The following is an 11,735-nucleotide window of genomic DNA, read 5'->3' on the forward strand; positions in this document are numbered from 1 at the left end:
GAGGATTGGCAGCAGATGTTAGCTCAGGGCTAATCTTCCTCAAAAAAAAAAAAAATCACAACTCTAATAGAAATAATGTAGGATATGACTTTAAAGATAACAAAAACAAAAAGTTTGATATCATGCATTGTTTCTATTAAATTTTTTTGTTTCAACACAGTTTAGTTTAATGCTAACTTTGATATATCTAAAAAATTTAATGAGCTGTAAACCTTCACGTTTTTATTATGAAAATATATGTGGTTATGCTTTAGGCTCTTTATTTTTTTAATTGTGTGGAACATACGTAACATGAAATTTGCCATTTTAACCGTTTTCGGTTGTGCAGTTTGGTGGCATTAAGTCCATTCACATTGTGTAACCATCACCACCGTCCGTCTCCAGGGCCTTTCCACCTTCCCAAACTGGAACTCTGTCCCCAGTAAGCACTGACCCCCCAGCCCCCTCCCCCAGCCCCCAGCACCCACCGTTCTGCTTCCTATCTCTGTGAATGTGACTCCTCTGGGGGCCTCAGAGGAGTGGGATCAGACAGTCTGTGTCTTTCTGTGACTGGCTTACTTCACTCAGCATGATGTCCTCAAGGGTCGTCCACGCTGTGGCAGGTGTCAGAACGTCCTTCCTTTTTCAGGCTGACATCCCATGATATGGATGGACACACTTTGTTTATCCCATCACCAGTTGATGGCCATCTGAGTTGATTCCTTCCACGTTTTGGCTTTGTGGACAGTGCTGCTGTGAACATGGGTGTACAAATATCTATTCAAGTGTCCCCTTTCACTTGTTTCGAGGGCACACCCAGAAGTGGAATGGCTGGGTCGTGTGGTGGTTCTCTGTTTAACTCTGGGAACCTCCGTCCTGTTCTCCACGGCAGCTGTGCTATTCTACGTTCCCACCAACAGCACACAGGCTGCCAATTATTCCACATCCTTGCCAGCACTTTCTTTTTGTTTGTTGTTCTTGTTTCAATAATAGCCATCCTCATGGGTATGAGATGATAGCTCATCATGGTTTTGGTTTGAATTTCCCTAATGATTAACGATGGTGAGTATCTTTTCATATGCTTGTTGCCAATTTTTACATTTTCTTTGGAGAAATTTCTATTCAAGTCCTTTGTCCATTTTAAAATCAAGGGGGTTTGCCTTGTTGTTGTTGAGTTGGAGGAGTTCTCTGTTGAGTCTAGATATTAACCCCTCACCAGGCATATGATTTGCACAAGTTTTCTTTTTCTGAGGGTTGCCTCTTCAGTCTGTTGATAGGGTCCTTGATGCACAAAAGTTTTTAATTTTGATGTAGTCCGATTTATCTATTTTTTTCTTTTATGGCTTGTGGTTTTGGTGTCATATCCAGGAAATCATTGCCCAATCCACTGTCAAGAAGCTTTTAATCTATGCTTTTTTTTTTTTCTTTTTTGAGGAAGATTAGCCCTGAGCAAACATCTGCTGCCAGTCCTCCTCTTTTTGCTGAGGAAGACTGGCCCTGAGCTAACATCCGTGCCCATCTTCTTCCACTTTATATGTGGGACGCCTGCCACAGCATGGCTTGACAAGCAGGGCATAGGTCCGCACCCGGGATCTGAACCAGCAAAACAGAACGTGCGAACTTCACCACTGCGCCACCGGGCCAGCCCCGCATCTATGCTTTCTTTTAAGAGTTTTATAGTTTTAGCTCTCACGTTTAGGTCTTTGGTCCAGTTTGAGTTAATTTTTGTACACAGGGTGAGGCGAGGCTGCAGCATCAATCTTGTGCCTGTGGAGAGGTTGGTGAGCTTTCTCAAGAAGAGGTAACCGTGCTTTCTCGCTGGAGCTTGTCCTGTTTTCGTTTTGCTGTGTTTCTGGCGGGCTGTGGAGCTGGAGACAGAGTGAATGTTTAATTGAGGCCATTTGTTCAAGCTTGGCTTGGCTTTGCAAGTAAACACACTGAGAAACAGACCAGGACATCTGAACCACTCAATGAATCTCAGCTAAAACTATGGAAATCCACACGCAGACGGAAATCTGACAATGTAGAAGGTGCCTCGTCTGCCACGGTACCTTGGCTCCCAGCGTGCTCAACGGCGACGTGAGAAACGGGCGCGTGTGTGAATTCTGGCCTGTTGTCACTGTCGGGTCACCCAGTCTCGGCCGTCTCGAGGCTGCCCCCCTGCCCTTCCTGCCTGACCTCTGTCCCCTGGCCATATGTCCACATAGCCAGCAGCACTGCCCATCCGCCCTGTCCTCTCACTGTGGTCAGCATCCGCCAGAGGGGGCTCGGCGCTTGCTGGCCTTGGGAACGGGCTTGCGTGCCCCCACCAGGTGGCCCTGTGAGCCTCTCTCTCCGTCGACTCACATCATGCTTCTCCCCAGTCTTCACGTGTGAGGGTGTCTGTGCCCACGTGTGTGGACTTGGTGTACGGCTACTCTCAGCTGTCCTTCCGTCTTCTCTCCCTCCTGGCCAGGCAGCTCGTCAGCTGTGTTGGGGTGTTGGGCCCCCATTTTCTTCGCTGGGCTGGAAACATCTTGAGGATAAGCGCTCTACCTGCCATCCTCCTTGTCCCCATCAACTGCTGGTGACACTTGGGGCACACGAATCCCCAGTGGGACCTGGGACAAGGGTGGGGCTGGGGCGGGGGGCCAGCATAGACCATGCACACCCAGGTAGAGCCGAGCCGTGCTCACATTGGGCACCTGCATGTTTACTGCCAAGTCAGACGGGACCCACCCACCCGACTCTTGTAATTCACACGCAAAGAAAGTCTGTGATCCGGGACATCAGGAAGATGACAAAGATGGGGGAAGATGGCCTTGTTTAAAAAGGCTGAGAGCCACACGCAGTTCCCTCTCATCTGTGATGGACGAGGTACGAGGAGCCAGAAATCCAGCAGTGGCTTCCCAGTGGGGTGGAGCCACATCTGGGGGCCGCGGGGCATGGCCAGCTGTACAGACTCAGTCGGGCCGCACGGGGGGTTCCTCATTCCCCACCTGGCTCGGTTCAGTCCCACCACACATGGTGGTGGCCGGGCATAGGGCACACTGGGGAAGGTGACAGCCGCTTTGCTCACAGCCTCAGGGAACCCAGGTTCTGCCCCAGCTGCCTGGCCCACCGCCCTCTGCCCTCTGCCCTCCCCGCCCACCAGGCTGCTCTTCTGGAAACTTCCAGCAGCTGCAGGGCATGACCTTGGTTCCCCTAGGGGCCTCATCGGATGCACAAGCCAGCACATTGCAGGTCAGGGCCCAGGGGTCACCGGGCTTGGTGTGCAGACAGGGCGTCCTGCAGAGAGCGTCCGAAGCAGCACTAGGGTTTCTCTTCTGTCTGCCGACAGTCCCAGGAAAACCCCAGAGAGGAAGGGAGCTGTCCCAGCATGGTCCACGGTCGGCTCCTACTGACTCCTGGTCTCCCTCCCACCCCAGGACGTGGGACTGACATCCTAAGGGCGCCTCCCCTGGCCTCGGTGGCCCGTCAGGCCTGCGGGAGAATGTCCCTCCCCAGGCAGATCCAGACCTGAGGGGCTCCGCTCCTGTCTGACTGCCCGATGGGGCAGCTCCTCTCAGGGTCACTCCAGGACAGGGCAACAAGGTCAGCAACAACAAGGAAGCTGCTGGCTGTTCCCCGGGGCCTCGCCTTCCCCGCACTGCCCTTTCTGTCTCGTCCACTCCCCCTGGCCATTTTCGTGCGTCCCATTGTTGCTGTTTTGCTGGTGGGTGGGCAGGAAGGAATGACCCACACCATGATCCATGCTCAGTTGGGAGGGACGTGGACATGATTTGAGAGAAGATGGACATGGCAGGAGGAGGGGTGGGCACAGCAGGGGCAGCGTGTCCCTTGCCCCTGCCCGGCCATGTTCCCTGAACCCACTGCTGCTGAGCTCGAGCCAGCGACTTGCTTTGGCCAGTGGGAGATAGCTACATCCCAGCCAAAACATCACTGTGTTTGGTTCTCCCTTCCTGCTCTGGCCGTCCACTGTGAGAACGACGCCCAGATGGTCCTGGAATGAGAGGTCGCACGGAGCCGGCCAAGCCCTCTGGGTCCAGCCAAGCCCAGCAGAACCATAAGGGACTCACAGTCCTCACGTAATATAACATAAGCTGGGAGCACACCGTTAACCTGGGAAGCCTCTGAGATACTGGGGCTGTTTGTTGCTGCTGCAAACACTGACTAATACAACAGCCCAAAGGAAAGAATAACTAATGGTAGAATTCGAGAGGCTAGATTTATCTTGAGAGAGGATACCAATGTGTCACCTGGCAGAGGCTGTGAAACAGATGAGGTGCTGAACGATGGTGGGACAGAGCTCCCAGAGACCCCCTGGGGGTTGGTGGTAAAGATACACTAGAGGTTATTCCGAGGATGGCAGGGCGCCTCAGCTCGGCCGGGAGGAGCCGCCAGGGGGCAAGGCAGGATATGGAGAAATGTTCTCTCGGGCTTCCCTGGGGCGGGAGACTGGCCTCAGGCCTCCAGGATAAGCCTGGAGGCTGCGGGGTGAGGGGTAAACGTCACCCCGGCTCAGCGGGCTGCTACCTCCTGTGTCTCCAGGTCCCGTCCGGCCCCCATGCTGCTGCAGGTACCTGATCGTGTCACCTCCCCATGAGCCCTTCTGCAGCCCCATCTGCCCACAGGATGCAGTTTGGGGCTGAAGCCGCCCAGCATGTCCATGTGGCTACCGCTCACCTGGCCCCGTCTCTGGTGCCCCGTCCCCACTGTCCCCACCAGCCCTTCCTCAGCCTGCACGGCCCCTCGCTGTCTTTCCCAGGCCAGTGGTCTCGCCGCACTGTGGTTCCCACGCCCCTAAGCAAATTCTGAGAAGCCCCGTGGCCCCAGCACACGTTTAAGTGAACAACTGTGGAAGGAAACAAAGACCACCCAAATCAAAGGCTATTTATTCAGTTTGCCATCACGGCAGGCTCGGCCTCCCTCACTGTCCTCACGGGGGCTCACAGGCCGGCACAGGGGGACAGCCTGGTGGGGGAAAAGGAGATTCAGGTGGGCTCTGGTGGGCCCGGGGCCCAGGGAAGCTGTGGGCGAGGGCTAGGAGTGGGGCGTCCTGTGTGACTGGTTAGGGAGCATGTCTGGCTCCCCTGCCTGGTCCTGAGTTAGAAGCGGGAACAAAATGCGGGGAAGCTGGCAGATATGGATGGAGTCCTGGCCACTCGGGGCCAATTGTTATGAGGGCTGGACAGTCATGAGAGACGGCAGACTGGCTTCCCACCAGCGTGACTTCCCCAGCCCGATTCCTGGAGGCGGGCGGTCAGAGCCCTCGCTGTACTTATGGTCTGGCCGCCGCACGTGTAAATTCACTCTTGCAAATTTCTCATCATAAGTTTAAGTAGTTGCAAAGGATATAATTCTGACATATTATAAAAATCAACATAAAAAATAACTGAAGTCATTCTCTGAAGTGTATTCAAGTTCTGTATCCATTTGACACCCACCATCACCCGTTTGAAACATACAGCAGCAACCTCTTCTATAATAGATGGAAATTTTGTATCTTCCCTTTTTTCTCTTAAGGTTTCATTTTCATTCACGTCATCCTGAGGAAGTTCCTCCTCACGGATTTTTATGTTTGAAGGTCTTTTCCTCACCACCTTCTTACTTTTCTGCAGCAAAACTTCTCTATCAATGGAAAACCAAAGTCTCTTTTGTTTGCTGTGACCATGACATTTTCAGCGCTAACAGTTCTTTTCTGTATTGTGGGTGTGACAATAATTAATACATGTCTGATGAAGACACCCGACATGTTATCGTTAGATAGGTCGTTCCTGCACGTGAGCGTCTGATTGTCTGGGGAAGCGTCTCCTGACCCGGTGGGCGGGTGAGGCCGTTTCTCTCACGGGCCGGCCGGTCGTGATTCCGAGGACGAGCTTTCTGGTTGCTAGAAGGACGCAGAGCTCAGCGTCGATTCTGCTCCTGTCTTTCGTTTTACGCACGAGGAGGGAAGGGCTTTGTAGCAGTGAAAAATTGAAAACTTAAATGTCTGAATTCTTTCCTAGATAAGTGCCCAAAGTCACAGGACAGGCGATCGAGGCTCTGCCGGGTGCCACCCGGGTCAGGCCCTGCTTCCTTGTTGGTGCCCCGGGGACCTCCTGACTGACAGAAGGACCCTTCAGTGGCCGCGGACCTCCCTGTCTTCTTAATTCCTGGGAAGCTGACCACAAGGCTTTACCGCGACTCTGGGGTGGCCACTGGTTTTTCCAGATCACTCTTGCATTTAGAGGCCACCAGTGTAACCTCCTCTTCACAAAAGGGTGGGGGCATTTCAGAAGTCTCGTTCACTTCATGACACATTTCTCTGTTGAGTTTCTCTGCTTCTTATGTGCTGCAAATGTGTTTTTGTCAAAGAACGTGGATCTGCAGCTGTGGTGTGCCCCATGAGAGCAGAACTCCCGCCAGGCAGCCGTCTCTCCCGTCACACCGGTCAACCAAGCACACGTTCTGTCAAACAGCCGGGTTCCGTTGCTCGGTTCCTGGACACGTGCTAATACGATCTCAAAAGAAGCTGACGGAAGCCGTGGTGTAAACGCGGATCCTGTGCCGTAGGAGACCCCAGCCGCTGCCGAGATGGAAACCAGGGAGATCCTGTGTGGGACGCCTGCCTTCGAGACAAACTGGCAGCGCCGGCTCAGGCCACACGCCCTGTGCCCGCGCTCGGCTGTCGGCAGTGCGCTGCGTGCGGAGCTAAAAGGGCGAGCTCTTTGTGAGAGCAGGGAGCGGTGGAAGGCCCGTGTTCCCTGGTGAGTGTGAGTGTGTGGATACATGCGTGTGAGCGTGTGTGAGTGCATGCACGAATGAGTGTGTGTTTGTGTGTGCGTGTTGTGAGTGAACTGACCTCCGGAGTTCAGCCTTGGGGAATTGTTAAATAAGAAGCAAGTATGGATCAGGTACAACATGGCGGAGTCCATTCACCACTAAGGTCAAACTTCCCTGTGTATTGAGTGAATAGAAAGGACTTTGCTGGTCCGGAACCCGGGGCGAGAGGGAGGGCAGGTTCGTTTTGCTGGCAGGGTGTAGAAAACATGACTCTGTCCAGGACGGCTTGAAGAGGTGGCCATGCAGGAGATGTCGCCCCGCACCTGCGGGCAGCAGAGCCTCTGGCCAGCTGGGCCGTCGCGCTTTTCCTCCTGGCCTGAGCCACACCCTTGGAGGGGCACCGGGAACAGCTGAGAAGGTGCCCCCTCTGCGTGTGCAGTTAGTGTGTGTGCTGCCCTCTCTTTGCCGTGACTCGGGCTCCCCCGGGGTCTGGCTCCCTGGCCCAGAGCATCCTGGGCCCTCCCACCACCTCCCTCGGCACCTCGGGAGCTCAGACCACGCGTGGTCCACAGCCAGGTTCGCTCTTAGTGGGCACGCATGCGGGCCGGCCAGAGACGCTGGGGACAGGGGCAGGGACCACTCTAGTCTTCTCCAGAATGTGAAAGTTGGAGCTCTGGCACCTGCTTCCTACCTGTGCCCCTGGGAAAGTGTTCTGTACTTCTGTGCCCTCAGATGAAAGGCCGCTGGCCCAGAGAGCCCCCCTCTCCTGCCCCTTGTCCCCCCGGGTTCTCCTGGCCGGTGGTTCAGCCTCCTCCACCGCATGATCACCTGTGTCACAGGGCATTAGGTGTGGATGCATCTCCTGTACCCACTGCCTGCGTCCCGCATCCCAGCACAGGGAACCTGGCGTGGTGCTGCTTCTCTTCCTCCCCTCCTCCTTAGAGGTGTTATTAAATAACAACTGCGCTTACTCGTAAAACGAAAACACAACCACAAAGGAATCTGTAGGGCTTACAGAGAAAAGACGCTCCCGTTGCCCCCGCCTCCCGCTCCGGCGCCGGCCCACTGAGATGCCACCTCCAGCTCCTTTGGCTGTTGTTTCCAGGGTCCCCTCTGCTAGTCTTTGTGTTTTTTTCATCTTCAAATACTTTTCTGTTTAACTGGAGAGGTTTGCTGCAAACTCGCACAAAATCTGGTTGTAATAGGCTGAGTAACAGCCCGCAGAGGTGTCCACACCCTGATCCCTGGGACCTGGGACTGTGTTACCTTACAGGGTAAAAGGGACGTGGCCGACGGGACTGAACTAAGGATCTGGATGGGGGGATGATCCTGGATCGTCTGGGGGGCCCAGGGTCATCATTATAAGAAGGAGGAGGGAGAGTCAGAGCCAGAGAGACAAGACGTGATGATGGAGGCAGAGGCCAGAGATGGTACGCTGCTGGCTTTGAGGATGGAGGGAGAGGCATGAGCCAAGGAACATGGTGCCTCTGGAGACTGGAAAAGGCAGGAAACAGATCCTCCAGGAGGAAGGCAGCCTGCTGACCCCTCATTTAGGCCACTGACATTGACGCCGGACGGACGTCTGACCTCCAGAACTGGGTGATGGTTGGGACCTTTGTGCTGTTTTAAGCCACTACATTTTGATAATATATTAGAGCAACAGTAGAAACTAATGCACTGTCATCAAAATTTCCATGAAACACGCTTAAGCAGTGTGAGAACGAAGATATTTGTGTATTACATTTAAGAAAAGCCAAATAGAAAGAATGATTTAAGTAGTATCCTAATAAACAGCTGCAAATACATCTTAACAAATGGAGAGGCCTCCATCCAGAAACTTGACGCTGATATTTATGTTGCCACTTAAAAGAGTAAGATGATCTATCTCCATTTTAGTTGCATTGTTAGGGATGTTTCAACATTGTGTTCTTGCTGGCAGCTGCAGCATAAACACATCTATCCACGCCCTCGCAGCTGGACTCTGAGTGTCCAAGAAAAATGGGCTCCTGCTGGCTTCTGGTGTGGCGGAACGGTCACTCCAGAAACACTTGGAGACTGCGCGACGTGGGCAGCATGGGTGGGGGGCGAGGAGAACTGAAGGAGGAGAAGCCCCCCCTTTCCTTCCTGTCTGCCTTCATGTGGTTGGGGTTGGGGGAGTCCCCAGAAAATGAAACCAACATGATGCAGGATGCTCTGCACCCCGAGTCAGGACCATGAGGAGGCTTGGGGAGCCCTGACCCCTGGAAGAGGCGCCCAGATCTGTAACATTCTCATCCTCTCTAAACCTGCAGAGGTGCTCCCCAAGGTGGGCGGGCGTCCTGCTCACACGGGGAGCGACTCCGTCAGCAGCACCAGGAGCCGAGGGTGTTCATGCCATGGAGCGAAGTCAACCCAAGTTCCACTGATGGCTTTTTTTTTCTTGTAGAATGTGAAATTCCCTTGGAATGCTGTTTTTTGTGGTGAGATTGGGTTTAATTGTTACCATTCCTCCTGCTTCTTACAAGAAAAACAAAATTAATCCATGGTAGCCTAGAAAATAAATATGAAAATTTCACACAGACTGTTGAGAAAGAAAACGTCCCCAGACTAGGCCTGGGGCAGAACGTTACTTCTCGTGCCGTCCTTTAGACGCCCTTCTAGAGAGAGCCCAGCTCCTGACAAAATGCACATTTTGTATGAATTTTGATGAGAAATGAGATTCTCCGCAACCGGGAGACCGTCCGTCCGCCCGCCCTGGAGCCCAAGGCCGCTCAGCCTGGTGGGAGGCCTCTGTTTACTTGTTTCATTTTAATTTAGTCTGACAGTGGTCGTGTAACCATCCTTTGTTCTTTTCTGTGAAATGTGTCTGCCAAGAAGAACCCGCGAACCGGCTTTCGTGAAATGGACGCTCTTGCTGGCCGAATGAATAGAAATGCGTGAAACGGACGCTCTTGCTGGCCAAATAGAAATGAAACTTTGCGGCGGGCTCCTGATCCATTCATCGGAGAAGCAGCATAAACACCTTATTTCGGTCTGAGATAGTCAATGTCATTTTTTTTTATGGTGTGACATTTTTATTTTTATTTTTTTCCCCAGCTTTATTGAGATACAATTGACACAGGCATTGTATGAGTTTAAGGTGTACACCGTGTTGATTCGAGACATTTATTTATTCTAAAATGATCCCCCCCATCGTGTTAGCTCACACTCCGTGACGTCACATGATTGGCATTTCTTTCTTGTGATGAGAACATTAAGGGTCTACTCTCTTAGGCACTTTCAAGAACACAATAGGGCATTGTTAACTATAGTCGCCGCGCTGTACGTTATAGCCCAGAACTTACTCATCTTATAACTGGAAGTTTGTACATTTGGACCAACGTCTCCCCATTTCCCCTACCCACCAGCCCCTGGTAACCCCTTGGTGTCATTTTATAAAAGATTTGGACAGGGGCCAGCCTGGTGGCACAGGTGTCAAGTCCACGCACTCCACTTCAGTGGCCTGAGGTTCATGGGTTCGGATCCCGGGTGTGGACCTACACACCATTCCTCTAGCCATGCTGTAGAAGGCGTCCCACATATAAAGTAGAGGAAGATGGTCACAGATGTTACCGCAGGGCCAGTCTTCCTCAGCAAAAAGAGGAGGATTGGCAGCAGATGTTAGCTCGGGGCTGATCTTCCTCAAATAATCAGTAACTAAATAAATAAAAGGATGCACAGCTGGGGACTCTGCTGACCATGCACTAAGGCACCCCTCTGACGCGTTAGGGGGCTACACAGGGCCTGGAGGAGGCGTGGGCCCTCTGAGGACACACTGTTGGGAGTGCATGAGGGCATCACCCCCAACCACGGCACAGGGAACATGCCACCTGGGTGATACCATTTTTAGACCTTATTTACTGACTTCTTGTTATGAATGGGTAGATTTTAGCTCTTTTACAGCCTAATTTCTCCTCTTCACCTTCTCAATATCGTGAGTTTTAATCAACAAACAGTGTTTATGGTATTTTGATGGAATAAATGCAGCCTAGAGCAAAGCCAGTGGTGTACTTTGAGTAGTTTCTTTTCTCATAGTGCTTTACATTTTTCCTGGCCTTTCTACGCGCCTCTCTTTTTTTTTCTTACACTATTTTAATCATATCCTCGTTTTTTCCCACTTTCCATCGTGTCAAGTGTATTAGTTTCCTGTGGCTGCTGTAACAAGGTAACACAAACTACATGGCTTAAAATGACAGAAATTTATTCTCTCCCAGTCTGGAGGCCAGAGTCTGAAATGAATATGTCGACAGGGCTGTGCTCTCCTGAGGCTCAAGGGGAGGGTCTTTCCTTGCCTCTTCCAGCTTCTGACCATTGCCGACTCTCTTGGGAGTTCCTTGGCCTGTAGCCACATTTCCCCAACCTCTGCCTCTGTCATCACACCGTGTTCTCTCTGTGTCTATCTGTCTCTTCTTACAAGGGCACAGCCCTGTTGGGTTAGAGCTCACCCCGACCATAACGCCTCACCTTAATTTGATACCATCCGCGAAGACTCTATTCCAAACAAAGCCACATTCACAGGGACGGGGGCTAAGACTTGGACATAGCTTTTTTGCGGGCACAATGCAACCCATAACATCAGGCACCCTATCGTTTTCCCCAGGGATTTCCTTTCCAGAGCCCTCCATACTCTGGCTCCAGTGTGGACCGGCTGCCCTCTAGGCCTGCTGGAAGCAAGTTACCTTGGATTTCCTGTCACTGTCCCCATGAGCTGGAGAGACTGCTTCAGGGACCCACGTCTTCTTCTTTCTTGGTTTATCTCCTCATTTTCCTGAAGCACGTCCTCAAGGAGCGTCCCAAGAAAAGGCGTGTGGGCAGGACCTCTTCTGAGTCTTTCCAAGCCTAAAAACATCTTTCTCCACCCTCACACCTGATGGGCAGTTTGGTCAGCGATAAATTCTCGGCAGAAATAACTTCTGCCAGCGTCTGGAGGCCCCGCTCTGCTGCCCTCCAGCATCTCGAGCTGCTGATGGGAAGTCAGCTGACAGTTTCGTTCT

General features: G+C 52.4%; 1 protein-coding gene across 2 annotated transcripts in view; it reads left to right on the forward strand.

Moving 5' to 3' along the window:
• The window catches only part of GATD3 (glutamine amidotransferase class 1 domain containing 3), a 56,722-nt gene extending 45,983 nt beyond the window's left edge, over positions 1-10,739 (forward strand). Inside the window, exons 6-7 of one of the 2 annotated variants that reach the window (XR_011495437.1) lie at positions 6,316-6,707; positions 9,580-10,739. Coding sequence is in view for 1 of the 2 variants with exons in the window: in XM_044751019.2 (XP_044606954.1) it covers positions 6,316-6,493 (178 nt within the window). In the remaining variant the exon portion in view is untranslated. Of the gene's footprint in view, positions 1-6,315 lie in introns of both variants that reach the window. The other variant, XM_044751019.2, reaches the window with a different exon arrangement.
• The last annotated feature ends 996 nt before the right edge of the window (positions 10,740-11,735 follow it).

This window comes from Equus asinus, chromosome 18 (genome assembly GCF_041296235.1).
Source record: "Equus asinus isolate D_3611 breed Donkey chromosome 18, EquAss-T2T_v2, whole genome shotgun sequence".
In the NCBI taxonomy this organism is placed as follows: Eukaryota; Metazoa; Chordata; class Mammalia; order Perissodactyla; family Equidae; genus Equus; species Equus asinus.